At 35.5% G+C, this 13,543-nt stretch overlaps 4 protein-coding genes across 4 annotated transcripts; all 4 read left to right on the plus strand.

Moving 5' to 3' along the window:
- Positions 1–544: 544 nt before the first annotated feature.
- LOC103477172 (uncharacterized) lies at positions 545–1,837 on the plus strand. Its single transcript, XM_008430108.2, has 3 exons — positions 545–716; positions 827–1,014; positions 1,102–1,837. The coding sequence occupies exons 1-3, from the start codon at positions 624–626 to the stop codon at positions 1,607–1,609; spliced, it is 789 nt and encodes a 262-aa protein (XP_008428330.1). The 5' UTR covers positions 545–623; the 3' UTR covers positions 1,610–1,837.
- A 2,195-nt stretch (positions 1,838–4,032) lies between these two features.
- Positions 4,033–7,131, plus strand: LOC103477171 (uncharacterized). The gene is made up of 4 exons (XM_008430107.1): positions 4,033–4,088; positions 4,919–5,054; positions 5,905–6,101; positions 6,180–7,131. The coding sequence occupies exons 2-4, from the start codon at positions 4,959–4,961 to the stop codon at positions 6,676–6,678; spliced, it is 792 nt and encodes a 263-aa protein (XP_008428329.1). The 5' UTR covers positions 4,033–4,088; positions 4,919–4,958; the 3' UTR covers positions 6,679–7,131.
- A 1,031-nt stretch (positions 7,132–8,162) lies between these two features.
- Positions 8,163–10,285, plus strand: LOC103477170 (melanocortin receptor 5-like). Its single transcript, XM_008430105.2, has 4 exons — positions 8,163–8,227; positions 8,983–9,099; positions 9,392–9,579; positions 9,676–10,285. The coding sequence occupies exons 2-4, from the start codon at positions 9,007–9,009 to the stop codon at positions 10,142–10,144; spliced, it is 750 nt and encodes a 249-aa protein (XP_008428327.1). The 5' UTR covers positions 8,163–8,227; positions 8,983–9,006; the 3' UTR covers positions 10,145–10,285.
- Positions 10,286–11,458: 1,173 nt separating this feature from the next.
- LOC103477169 (G-protein coupled receptor 20-like) lies at positions 11,459–13,132 on the plus strand. Its single transcript, XM_008430104.2, has 3 exons — positions 11,459–11,874; positions 12,160–12,350; positions 12,454–13,132. Exons 1-3 carry the CDS (start codon positions 11,737–11,739, stop codon positions 12,992–12,994), a joined length of 870 nt encoding a protein of 289 aa, XP_008428326.2. The 5' UTR covers positions 11,459–11,736; the 3' UTR covers positions 12,995–13,132.
- Positions 13,133–13,543: the final 411 nt, after the last annotated feature.

Here is a 13,543-nt window from a genome sequence, read left to right on the forward strand (position 1 = left end):
TTGTTGGTGTGTGTGTGTGTGTGTGTGTGTGTGTGTGTGTGCGTGTGTGTGTGTGTGTGTGTGTATATGAGTTATAGCTACATAGATTTATACAGATTGATATATATCTATATTCCACACTGATACACAAATAGAACAAATTTTTTTAAGAATATGTGTTTGACAGTGTGACAGATGACTGCTAAAAATGGGAGGGGTGTGTGTGTGTGTGTGTGCGTGTGTGTGTGTGTGTGTGTGTGTGTGTGTGTGTTTGCGTGTGTGTGTGTGTGTGTGTGGTTGAACTGTGGTTGAGAACATCGCAACATGAAATGATCAATTTTAGCAACTGGAAGGTTGAGTTTGAAGACATTCTGAGACGCGAAGTCGTGAGTAAACTTTCTCCAAAATTTAAATAGCTAAATCTGTTGAAGAAATGTCTTCAGAAATCCATTTCTGAAGTGCAACAGTGACTAAAGTACAACTACGTAATTGATGGAGATACATAGATATTATTTATAATTTTAACATTTACCCTGTTTGACAGAGGTGACCCTTCCAGGAAGAGAGTCTTATAATGGAAATTCTACTTTCTATCTAACAGGGTGTTTCCAAAAGTGAATAATTATCACCTTGGAAACCCAGAAATGGACCAACCAACGTATCTTAATGTGATTATTTGGATCAACATCCGTGTTTGTCTTCCCTTCACTTTCCTGCTCATCACTTTGTGCTGCCTCGTACGTAAAAACTATTTTTTTTCTGGTCCAAAGTATTAATTAAGTTAGACACATTATTGAGTTTAAGATATAACATATTTAAAAGAATGTTTATGTCTTTGTGTTTTCAGGTGAGATTGGATCGTGTTCCTGTCTCCTACTACATGAATCTTCTCTTTTCTAATCTAACTCAGCTAATCATTCTGATCGCTTTTCCTCCAAATTTTCCCTATTATTTGGGATATTTTGCTTCCTTCATTATTTACGCCTGCTGTGCTCTGGCCAGTCTTTGCTTCAGGACGATGATTGCTCTGGAGAGGTACATTTCTTCTGAGAGCAACAGGATACTTTAACTCTTTATATTGTTATTTTTACATTTACAATGTTTTTCTTTGTCTTGTTGCAGGTGTTGTTCCATCTCCTGCCCGTCATCAAGCTGCATCACTCAGACTAAAGGTTTTGTGATAGTCACTGTTTTTGTTTGGGTGTTTTGTTTGGTGTTTGTCCCTCTTTTTGTCTTACTGAGACAGGAATACTCCTGCCTAATTTTTGCCCTCCTGCCTGCCCCTGTGCTACTTACCTGTTTAGTTGTAGCCCTCAAACATTTATGTGGCAACATGTCAGTGCCAGCTGAAGAAAATCGCAGAACTGTAGGAATTTTAGTTATATTGCTCATTCATTACTCTGTGGCAGTCTTCCCAATAGTTATTTCTTCTTTTGGTTTTCAGCCATACTCAGACAGATTTAAAGTACCAGACATTTATTTGACCTTGTTTCTCCTGGGTTATTTCCTCGACCTGCTGCTGTTTGTGGTGATGTGTAAAGGACTCATTGAGAAGCTGCTGAAATGTCTCTGCTGCTGCTGCAGGACGGAAAACGTTGAGCGAAAGGATGACAGCAGATCATCGGTTTGACTGTCGCACAGGCTGGAGAGGAATGCAGAAAAATGCAGCATAGCTTGTATTAGAAGCAATAATTATATAGCAGACATGCTTTTTTTTTTTTTTTACAAAAATAACTGGATAAAATAGTATAGCAACTGTAAACCTACTTACCTGATCAGAGTGTGAATATTTGAAAACTGAATGTAGTGTGAAGGCCATACATGTACACTCCATTTACCATCTTCAGTTTTTCATGTTCTGTTTTACTTTTTACATAAATCCATTTTGCTTAATTTAAAGTGTTTGTACTGGTTTTCATGCATATTTTAAATACGCAAATATTTACTCAGATTGTGTGTTTATTAATTTAGTTTTTTTATATTTACAAGTAAATGCAGAAAAAAAGTACTTTTGAATGTATTCTTTGTTCCCTCATAGTAATGATTAAAGGAGTAACTACATACCTGTTACTGTTGTTATTATTTCTTCATAATATCATTGCATAAATAAAACGTGTCAAACTGTAAAAACTTTTTTTACCTAAAACGATCTAAGCACCAAATAAAAGAACCAAATAAAATGTAAATGCGCGGTCGTAGAGAGGCTTATCAACCTGAAGGTTGATGTACATTTTCTTAAAATGTCTCCTGGTTTCTGATCAGTATCTGAACTTCCTGCTGCTCACCTCACGACAGCAAAGCTCTGAGAGCAAAGAACCACTTCAGAGTAGAAAACATGCATGTGGTTTTAAAGAACTGTGTGAAACTTTTAGTAGATTCATCACTGCTTTCTCACTTGTAGGATGTTTTTCCAGTTAAAAATTATTTATATAAAATCACATTCTTGTATCACTAATGATTGTTCTGGTTTTAACATCTGAAGCTTTGAGCTGAAAGTCAATCTAAATAACACAATCAGGAGCAGATGTCTCATTATTAACTAATTTCAGAAACACAATAATGAAGTCAGTGACCAGGTCAGGTTTCCTGAGGCCTCAACAATCACCTAAATCATTAACTATCTAACAAACTACAGTTCATGAATTACAAACATCTAATTAGTACAATTACTAAATTACACATTTTACAAGGTTTCACACATTTTTTCAGTTTTCTAAATTGTGCAGATACTTTCCCACCAAAGCCCGAGTAGTAATTCATGTAACAATAATTATTCATTGATCTTTTTGTTGTTGTTCCAAAAGTTAATTTGTTCTATCAATGTTTCCTCAACGCTAATTAAATTTGATAGCCAGAGAATAATTTCAACCCCAGGATCTCTTGAACATTTATTTAAACTGAATTAAAGTCTCATAAAATGAAGTCAAACTACTGAAACTGTGGCAGATTTAATTTTAAAGAAGTTGGTTAGACACATACGTAGGTAAACATTAGGGTGATGGCAGGGAGGCCTTCTAGTGCCAGAGAAGCTAATTAGTGAAAATAATCATAGAAACATGCAAAAGGGTTTCCAATAAATAGGATTTGATTGGTGTCATGCTAAGATTCAGAAAGGTACAAATATTCTTTTAATAAAGTTCATATAAATATCCAGTTGTAATCATTCTTTTTACATCATTTCATTTTGTTTTAAGAAATATTTGCTTTCTATATTTTTTATCAGAAACAAACTTCTTGGTTGAGTGAAAATAACTGAAACCTACATTTTCCATCGTCATTATTATGTAGAAATCAGTTTTCACTTTGATGTTAGTATTTTTGTACACACAAAAAAAAGCCAAATAGTTTTGATTATGATTGATTTGTAATAGGAATAAAATAGCATAGCATCCAGGAGTGTGAATACATTTTATAAGTACCGTTCCAGTTGAAGAGGAAATAAATTGACTGTCAGACAGATCTGAGCAGGAAATTGGGCATCAGTTACCATGACAACACTTTAATCTGCAACACCAGCAGCTTCACTGAGTTCAGTCTGTCTACTAGATGTGAACAAATAGTTTAGATAAATGTTCAAAATGCCACCTGTCTTTTGCATGAACATGTTTAAACCTGGTGTCCATAGTGAGTTGTTTAAGCTGCGTTTTCAGATGATTTTAATTCATTTAGATTTTTATCTGACCTTCGTGCTGCTGATCTCACCACACCAAAGATGGCCGCTTCTCTCTGCAGGAAACCATGACTGTCAGAAAATCAGATCTTAGTTTGAAGTTTGTGGTTGGTGGAAATATCAGACTGCTTTCGTGCTTATGGTGGGTTTTTTGTTGTTGTTTGGAGGAAAATGCACATTAAAATTGAAAATGTGATGATCCAATAATTTTAGTTTTTGTGGAATATATCCAGCTGTTGCATGGGAAACCTTTAAGAAGAGCTGAAGAAATGAAAACTGCTGTGGTGAAAAATGTCTGACGAGTTGCATCACTGTCATTAGGGGAGGAAGTATGAAAAAAAAAACATTAACCTGCTGCAGGTTTACTTTGAAAACATCCAAACGTGAAACTTCGGATCTGAACAACTGCAGCGCTGATCTGAGGTCAAAAAACCCAGAAGTAAGTAAACTGCCTTATAATTATCAAAACAGAAATGTCTTACTGACTTTCATAACAAAATAGTTTTAAATTGTTTTGTGAAATTTTAAAGTATTCCAAGGAAAATGATCATTTATAAAATGTTCTTTGTTTAATTTGGAACCGAATACATTTTAATCCATAAAACTAATATGAAGGATTTCTATCACTACCAGGACATTTTGTTATGTTTTTATATAAAAAAATATATATTTTCTGGGTTTCTGTAAAAGGCTGTTTAAATAGTACCATGTCTGTCATATTGAAATATTTTAAAATAACATTTGATTCATGTGCACATCACACACCAAAAAGAAATCAATCCCTTTTAGAGGAAACTAAATGTGCTGAACTGATCGATTAACTAAATCAATGGAGTCAAAGTCTTTACCATTAAGCCAGAAATGTGAAGTTGAAAAGACTTTGGTGGGCACAGATTAACTGTATTTAATATTTATTTATATTGCAAAAAATATTTTCTTCTTTAGTCATTTTTACTTCTTCACAACAATGAATTGATCACAATATTTTAATAACTATAAAGTAGTTTGAGTTCTGTACAAAAAGGATCTTTGAGTTCATTTAACTGTTGTCCGAAACTTGCTTTTTTTATAATTACTAAATAATAACTTATTATCATACAAAAAAAGGTTGATAGAAGAAGAAAACTTTATATAGTTTCATCTAGAAAAAATTAATGCTTTTATTCAATGAAGTTCTGCACAGAATCGTAAATGAAGCCCAGACTCTGGACGCCCTGTGCTAATTAATTTGGAGCTTTTGGGTTTTAAACTTTATTTTTCTCCTGACAGGAATTTCTGCAAAGACAAAACGTCTTCATCAAAAGAAGAAATGCTGGTTCCATCAGATTATTTTCAGATTATCGTGTGGATCAACATCCATCTCTGCTTTCCTCTCACCTTTCTGGCAATTCCTCTGTGTTTTATGGTACGTAAATACCAACTATTATTACAATCAAATAATTATTAAATTATGTTAGTATTCAGGACATACAAAGAATAAAATGCTTCACTTATAGCGAATGTTGCTGTCACTTGATTTTGTGATTATTATTTGATTCATGTAATACTTTGACCACCAGAAGGTGTTGATTTCTACGTCATTACATTTTAATATACAATTCAATTAAGTTGGTACTTTTTTGTTGTGTATTTTACTGTTTTTCTTTGAAGGAAAAACTATTAAGAAACAATTTTTATTATTTTTTTCCTTTGCATGCCACTTCTAAGTCTGAGTGCTAAGTTTGATGAATCTTCTCTGATTGCTTTATACGAACATTTCAATATTTTCAGTTAGTTTAGATTCACTCAGTGTTGCTAGAGAGAGAGAGAGTGTGTGGGTGTGCGTGTGTGTGTGTGCGTGCGTGTGTGTGTGTGCGTGTGTGCGTGTGCGTGCGTGTGTGCGTGTGTGTGTGTGTGTGTGTGTGTATGGGTGTGTGTGTGTGTGTGTGTGTGTGTTGGGCTGATCAAGCAAGAGTCAAGCTGTAGGAAAATAATTGGATAAATCTATGAAATGTGTTTATCAGTTTTCAGTCGATGGTAAAAAAAGACATTTAATTTCTCTGTAAGTGAGAAAACCTTATATCTAAATATTTTATAAATATAAATTTCAACACATAGAAGTTCTACAGAATCTGATAATTTATAATTTAATAGTTAAATTCCTGCTGAGTTTAAGTTGTTACATCCTTCAGTTGTCACAGGGTGGAAACATAAAATAAGTTTTATCGGTTTCATCTTTTAACACTAATATGATTCTTTATGACTGTTTCCTGCAGGTCCGATTGGATCACATTCCTGTCTCCTACTACATAAACCTCCTCATATCCAATTTGATGCTGATCATCACTCTGGTCTCTTATGCATTTAGTCCTTCTTTCTACTATTATGGTGCCTTCATGCATCGTGTTTTTCTCTCCTACTTGTGCAGTGGGGTGACCAGTTCTTGCTTCAGGATGATTTTTGCAGTAGAAAGGTATCAGCACATATTTCATTCCTAGTCTGACATCAGTCTGAAGAACATTATATTTATGATGTTTCTGTCTTTTTTCAGGTTTCTTTCCCTCTACAGGCCACAGATTCACTTCATTAGAAAGACGAAAGGCTTTGTAACATTCTGTGTTTTGGCCTGGATTCTTTGTATTGTTCTTTGTACTATTTTAATATCTTTCCCCAGTTTGGCCGGACCAATATCTCTCATCTTCGCTGCCATCATGTTCATCATCTGTCTTGCTGTAACTCTCAAATCTCTCTGTGTCGCCTCCTCAGAGTCGGCTGAGGAAAAGTACAGAGTTGTTGGAGCCTTAGTTCTTTTGCTGGTTAATTACATTTTCTTAATTCTCCCCATGATTGATTTTTCAATCAATCTATATTTCCGTGACTTGAACACGAATATATTTTTTACCTTGAGTCTTCACTGCCCTGTAATAGATTTCCTGTTGTTGGGTTTTATGTCCAAAGGACCTTTTATCAGGCTGCTGATGCGTCTCTGCTGCTGCAGGAAGACGAATCCTGCAGAGAACGACAGCAGCAGATCAGATGCTGGATTATAGATTATAGCATCTATAATAATCAGAGACTAAGGACAGAGGAAGGGTGTAAAAATAACAAAATACTTACATTTAATAGAAATATATGATGAAAAACATAGTGAAACACCAAACATACCATATCTTGGTATAGTAGATTCTGTAATTTGGTTCATAATGCTGACAGTCACAAGAATCACAAAAGCCCAAAATATGATTAATAAAAACTGAAAAAGAAAACCCTGCCTTCAATCTGAGAATATTTACTTCATAGCTGTTTTTAATAAACATAACAGTTACTGGTTCCCTCAGACATTTATATAACTGGAATTATTTTTTTCTAATATAAACTTTAGGAGAAGGTTTTAGTCAAACATGATTTTCTTCTTCCTGGGGGAACATAAGTTATCCACCAAACACAAGAAGAAGAGAAAAATACCTCAAAGCTCCGGTTGGTGAACCAACCTGGGTCAGTCAAAGGTTATCCATCAGCATCATGGATCCTTATAGAGGCTCAATCTCTATAATCTCTATAAACCTTATAGATTGAGCCTCAGAAAGGTTAATAAATGCTGTTCAGATGTTTTTCTGTTTGTTTTGTTCCAGACATCAGACATAAAAAGGACTTTATGTTTGGGAAATTCAGGAGAATTTAGTTTCAATAGAAGAAATTAATTTTATATGAGTTTTAATGGGTTTGTAGTTTAATTGTTCTGTTTTTTATTTGATATTAACTGTTTCCACTGTATCTTTTTTACTTCAGTGTAAATTCATACAATATGCTGTTAAACATTCATGCTGTATTGTTCAGGATTTTTCTGTTTGGTGTATTTACATTTATTTTTCCTTATATTGTCTGTGATATTCGTTTGATGTTCACACCAACTTTGTAAACATAATCATGTGATGAAATAGTTTGTATGAAGAAAGAATTACATTAGTGAATTACAATGTGCAGAACTTTTAGTTTCTGAACTCAAATAAATTAACATGTTTTCTTTCCTGGTGCAGCATAGCAGATAAAAGTTAAACTACAATTATCCAAGGTTAAATGTTGTTACTGTTGATGTTTCAAATTATTGCAAACAATGTGTGACTTTATGTGATATTATGGTTTATTGTTTCCTTTCATGCTTGAGCATCGAATTGTGTTAATAAAGATCAATAAGTTTTCTTCAACTTTTTATTTACTCATTTGTATTTATTCATATTTTTAATTCAGTTTTAGATTAAAAAACAAATAAACCTAATCACACACACAAAAATAAAATCAACTTTACAGTAAAAAATAAACATTTTTTTCTTTTGGTTAAAACAGATGAAATTAGATATTAGATATTTCTCTGCTTTGTGCTGCAGAGAAATTATTAAATAAAAAAAGACATTTGCTTGACATCATTTCTGGACATTTTTTGTCTTTACATTTTGATCTTTATACTTTCTCACCTCGACACACGGACGATTTGAGGTTAGAGAAAAAACCACTTCCCAGCGCAGAACGACTGACTGTGTGAAGGTTTGTTACGAACTGCAGCTTTCACACCTCGACTGTTTCTCTCCATTTCTGCTTCAGGTTGGTTTTAAATTTTGGATACAAAATATGCAAGTTTAGATTGTTAAAATTAGTGAGTTTAGAATAAAATTATGAAATTTAACATCAGAAATGCATGAGTTAGATTAAAAATGTTTCTTGTTAGAAAAGTGAGAATTGCAATGCTCTGAATTTGTCCAAGTGTGGATAACATGAAGTATAACGCTGCTTTACAGCAAATTTATTCTAAAAGTGTCTAAAAGTCGGATTTTGAAACCTGCGGTCCTGAACTGGAAGGAGCCCAGAATGACAGTCCTGAGCAAAACCTCTGAATATTTTATTCTAAAACATCTAGAAAAAAAAGATTCTAATGAAAATGTTTGTGTCGAATGTAAAGAACTGAAGTACAGAGACACCCACTGAACAGTTTCAATCTGAATTATTTATTTCTTAATGAAAATGATTAAAAAGAGAGAAAAGTTTGTTAAATAATTTTTTTGATATTCAACGAGAAGAAGCAACAAACATTTAACAGTTTCTATCAAGCTACATTATATTGATGTTGTCAATAAAATATTGAAAAACAAAGTAAAACGTACTTATAAATTTAAATACACTACTGAGAATGTAGGAAAAAATGAATTTTATATATTAATGATTCTGAGCTGGTATGTTGGACAAAGTATTTAAAGAGTCAAGTTACTAAACACAGTCGGGTTATAAATTATGTTGGTTTCCTTCATTAACTTTGAGTATCATAGTTTTGTTTCTCTGTGTGTTTCATTTTATTCTCGTAGGATTTCATCTCCATTGAACAAGAAATGGATCCTTCAGATTATGTTTACATGATGATCTGGATTAATATCCGTCTCTGCCTCCCGTTCACTTTGATCGTTTTTGCTCTGGGTTGTGTGGTCAGTAAATATGATTATTATTTTATGTTTATGTTTGAATCTCAAACTAGCATAAAAGAGAAAGATTATTATTATCATCACCATTGTTAGTAGAGATGTAATTAATAATAGTAATAGTGCTGCTAGTAGAGGTCAACATGATTATTTTCCCCTTTGAGGTGATTTCGAACTATTTTAATCTCATAAAGATTTAAAAACATGATGCTGATCACCAGCCTCTCAGTTTAGTGCACATTATTATTATTTTTTATCATTATATTAACGCTCATGCTCATTCTGACGTTTCCTGCAGGTCAGGTTGGACGGTTTTCCTGTCACCTTCTACATGAACCTTCTCGTCTCCAACCTGATCCAGCTCGGTGGTTTGGTTGCTTTAATGGTGAAGATAAATGAAGGTAATTTCCATCCAATCTGCTTAGTTGTCCTCGGCTGTGGCGCTTTGGCCAGTCTTTGCTTCAGGACGGTCATTGCTCTGGAAAGGTAGCAGCCCACCCGTCTTCTTTGTGTCTGTCTCATGTTTCATACGTCAGGGTTTCGTTTCTGTGCAGAAGTCTGACCGACGTCTCTCTGTTTCAGGTATTTTCTCATCTCCTGGCCAGAGCTGCACTTCATCAGACAGACCAAAGGTCACGTCATATTCTGTGTGTTGATCTGGCTGTTTGCCATTTTTCTTTTTCCTCTGTTCATGATGTTTTCACAGTATATATTCTTTGTGCTGTTTCCCCTGATTCCCACCCCCGTGTTCATCTTCTGTGTGGCTCGGACCCCAAAATTCCTGCCTGCAGCCGCTTCCCTACCCACAGGAGGAAAACGTAGAATCATGGCAGCTTTGATGCTGTTGCTGATTCTTCACATATTCATGATCCTCCCGCTGAGTCTGTCTTATATTAACTCATATTTCTGTGGATCATATGTGAAATATAACAGCTCACTGGTCTTGTTTCTCTTCAGTCCCTTCATGGATTTGATTCTGTTTGTTTTCATGTGTGAAGGTTTAGTTGAGAAGCTGCTGATGTGTTTCAGCTGCCACAGCTGCAGCAGATGAAGCACATCTAGAGTTTAAGACTCGACGTTATTTCAGCTACACAAGTATTATCAGTTTATATCAATGTGCTTAATTGTTTTAAACTTTTTGTTTTGCTTCATAGAAATAAATCTTGTCCTGTTGGGAAATCTGTTTGTTTCATTTCGTATGGATTGTGTTTGTGTGTTGAGCTGCAGAAACTCTGTGACTTTTAGGAAAAATAATTTATTCTGACCAAGTATTTGTTACTTCAACTCTGGAATCAGAAAAATGTTAAATGCATTTTCAAAATGCTACAATGGGATTTTGATGTCAATCAAAACTAAATGATATTTCTGTTTTAATTGTAGTTTTCCTTCACTGGCTGCCTGTTTAATCCAGGCCACAAGTTAACATTTTTATTCTTAGATACGAGGACGTACCCAAAAGTTTCCAGAATGAGGCTGCTGCACCTCAACCCCTTTTCTGGATAAATCATGTAAACGACCCCAGAGTTTGACTCCAACCTCATGAATTCATCCTGCACCACGAAGCGTTTCTCTCTCTGCTCTCAGAGCTTCGCTGTGGTGAGGTGAGCAGCAGGAAGCGTAGATAAGAGAAAACTGAAACCCTCCTGCAAGACATGGGGAAACGTTTCAGGACAAAATGCTAACATGTCTTCACTGCTGCAGGATTGAAACCCAGCATCAGATCACAGAGTGATTGCATCTCTTAAGTGTTTTTATCTCTACATTAGTAGTCACTCTATGGTAAGTGACAGGGTGGCATAGTTTTAACTGCAATTTATTAAAAGTATAAAAACAAGTACAAGAGCAGTGATGTGTTAACATCAATAAGAACCAAGTCTGTAAAATAAATGCAGTGGAAAAGGGTCAGTTAGAGACTTTTGCTTTCTGATGGTACTGACTGATTTTAGCAGCTGGAGCTAATAATCTTTATTTTATTAGCTCACGTTGGAAGCATGAAGTCAGTGAAAGTCTCACACAGCAGGGGGGTTTCAGTGCCTGACCGATTAATCTGCTGAAATTAAGTAAATTATTAAACAAAGAAATAAACAATCATCCTCGCTGTTTTAAACACAAAAGATAAAAACCTTTTAGTCCCTGTTAGCATCAGTAGGTGGAGTGAATGATCCACAACGTGCCGGTTTCCTCATTGCAGACCTGCTATGAAAACCTCTGAACGCTGCGACTGATTTAAACCAATCAGCCGAGCTGGAGGGCCGAGGACGAGCTGTGAGTAAAAACCTTTTACTGATAAAAATGTTTAGAAAAATAAAATGCAGCAATAATCAGAAGAGCATCATTTTATTTTGTGAGAAAGATTTTGGTGATTTATTTCTATGTTTGGAGCAAATAAAGATGAATTTGATGTGAAGGGTTCAGTTTGAAACTTTTAAACTGCTTGGAAACTACAACTATTTCAAACTCATTCAAAAATAATCAACACAGAGCAAAAGCATTTAAATGTTTTCCAGTTCATTTGATTGTAACACTGATTGGTCCAAGTCACTTCAGACCAGTTTGATAAAACAGCAGAATTTTAGAATAAAATGTTTTCACCACATCACAGGTGGAGAGTCTAAATCAAAGTTTGCAGCAAAGGAATAAACGATGTCCTTTCCAAGACCCAGATATAACTATCCAGATGAGGATTTTGAAGTTTATCCGGAGTATCTGGATGTGATGATTTGGATCAACATTCATGTGTGTTTACCCTTCACCTTTCTGGTCATCGCTTTGTGCTGCACAGTGAGTAACCGATGAGTGTTGCAAAATGTTTGATCTCTTTATAAAAAACTTGTTTATTTCATGGGATCAATGAAAAACTTACAATCTCTTATTGTTCCTCATGTTGTTACAACAAATAGCAAAATAAACCACAGATGTAACAGCAGGTTCATTAATCTCATTCATAGTGGGATAAATTTTAATATTTGTACATCTTTAAGACACCACAACCCTTTTCCTGGATAAATCGTTGCTGGTTTTATGTGCGGAGCCACTAACTGGGTTCTGATTGACTGTTTCCTGCAGGTCCGTTTGGATCACATTCCAGCTACGTACTATGTGAACCTCCTCGTCTCCAATCTGATCCAGATCATCACTCTGATTGTTTTTTTGCAAATGATGAGATTTGGTCCTCATAGATTGTCTGCTTTTTTTATTTCCTACATCCGTAGTGGGATGGCCAGTTTTTCCTTCAGGATGATCTTTGCTCTGGAAAGGTACGAACATGTTTCAGGCTATTTAAACTGTAATGAATCAGATATATTAAAGAGGCTGTGTGTAAACGTCTGTGTACTGATGCTAAGGTCGTCTCTCTTTCAGGTTCCTTTACATGTCCAAGCCACAGTGTCTTTTCATCAGACGCTGTAAAGGTTTTGTGACTGTCAGTATTTGTGGATGGATTTTTTCTGGTGTCCTCGTCTTTCTTTTAACCGCTTTTTATCGTGATTTACTCCAAATCTGCCTTTTGCTCCTTGCTGCCCTGGTGACCACCATCCTTCTTGCTGTAACTCTTAGGTCTCTGTGTAAATCGTCCTCAATGCGCGTCAAAGAGAAATGCAGAAACATAGGAATTTTAGTTCTGATGCTGGTTAATTACATAGTGACTATTTTTCCAACATGCGCTTACTTTATTTATTTACACTTATATTTATATCAAAATATGAATAGATATTACGGGCAAATGGAGTCATCATTGATCACAGAGATCATTTTCACATTGAGTCTTCTCAGTCCTGTGATGGACTTGATTGTGTTTGCCTTCATGTCCAAAGGGCCTTTCATAAAGCTGCTGATGCGTCTCTGCTGCTGCTGCAGCAAGGAAACAGCTGCAGCAAATGACAGCAGCAGCTCATCAGTTTGACTGAAACACAACAGCTGAGATTTTTTAGATGAATCAAAGCCATAATGATCATTAATATGAAAAACAAAAACACATGTATGCAAATCTGCCCTTTTTTCAGGTAAAAGAAACATTGATCCCAAAAATTCAAAGATTGAATTGCAGTTTATATATATATATATATATATTGCAGACCTGCTATGAAAATTGTTTTAAACTTTTGCCCCTCAGTGGGGTCGGGAGGGTTGCTGGTGCCCATCTCCAGCTAGCGTTCCAGCCGAGAGGCAGGGCACACCCTGGACAGGTCGCCAGTCTGTCACAGGGCAACACAGAGACACACAGGACACACAACCATGCACACACACTCACACCTAGGGGCAATTTGGAAAGGCCAATTAACCTGACAGTCATGTTTTTGGACTGTGGGAGGAAACCGGAGTACCAGGAGAAAACCCACCATGCACAGGGAGAACATGGAGACTCCATGCAGAAAGACCGGGAATCGAACCCAGAATCTTCGTGCTGCAAGGCAACGCTCTACCAACTGCGCCACTGTGCAGCCCATATATA

Source organism: Poecilia reticulata, linkage group LG15 (assembly GCF_000633615.1).
Source record: "Poecilia reticulata strain Guanapo linkage group LG15, Guppy_female_1.0+MT, whole genome shotgun sequence".
Classification (NCBI taxonomy): Eukaryota; Metazoa; Chordata; class Actinopteri; order Cyprinodontiformes; family Poeciliidae; genus Poecilia; species Poecilia reticulata.

What these genes read in the sequence shown, in the direction of transcription:
- LOC103477172 (XM_008430108.2), top strand. Translation starts at nt 624, where the DNA reads ATGGACCAACCAACGTATCTTAATGTGATTATTTGGATCAACATCCGT. An exon ending in TCATCACTTTGTGCTGCCTC is followed by an intron (nt 717 to 826) that starts GTACGTAAAAAC and finishes TTGTGTTTTCAG; the next exon opens with GTGAGATTGGATCGTGTTCC. An exon ending in ACGATGATTGCTCTGGAGAG is followed by an intron (nt 1,015 to 1,101) that starts GTACATTTCTTC and finishes GTCTTGTTGCAG; the next exon opens with GTGTTGTTCCATCTCCTGCC.
- LOC103477171 (XM_008430107.1), top strand. Translation starts at nt 4,959, where the DNA reads ATGCTGGTTCCATCAGATTATTTTCAGATTATCGTGTGGATCAACATC. An exon ending in CAATTCCTCTGTGTTTTATG is followed by an intron (nt 5,055 to 5,904) that starts GTACGTAAATAC and finishes TGTTTCCTGCAG; the next exon opens with GTCCGATTGGATCACATTCC. An exon ending in ATGATTTTTGCAGTAGAAAG is followed by an intron (nt 6,102 to 6,179) that starts GTATCAGCACAT and finishes GTCTTTTTTCAG; the next exon opens with GTTTCTTTCCCTCTACAGGC.
- LOC103477170 (XM_008430105.2), top strand. Translation starts at nt 9,007, where the DNA reads ATGGATCCTTCAGATTATGTTTACATGATGATCTGGATTAATATCCGT. An exon ending in TTTTTGCTCTGGGTTGTGTG is followed by an intron (nt 9,100 to 9,391) that starts GTCAGTAAATAT and finishes CGTTTCCTGCAG; the next exon opens with GTCAGGTTGGACGGTTTTCC. An exon ending in ACGGTCATTGCTCTGGAAAG is followed by an intron (nt 9,580 to 9,675) that starts GTAGCAGCCCAC and finishes TCTCTGTTTCAG; the next exon opens with GTATTTTCTCATCTCCTGGC.
- LOC103477169 (XM_008430104.2), top strand. Translation starts at nt 11,737, where the DNA reads ATGTCCTTTCCAAGACCCAGATATAACTATCCAGATGAGGATTTTGAA. An exon ending in TCATCGCTTTGTGCTGCACA is followed by an intron (nt 11,875 to 12,159) that starts GTGAGTAACCGA and finishes TGTTTCCTGCAG; the next exon opens with GTCCGTTTGGATCACATTCC. An exon ending in ATGATCTTTGCTCTGGAAAG is followed by an intron (nt 12,351 to 12,453) that starts GTACGAACATGT and finishes TCTCTCTTTCAG; the next exon opens with GTTCCTTTACATGTCCAAGC.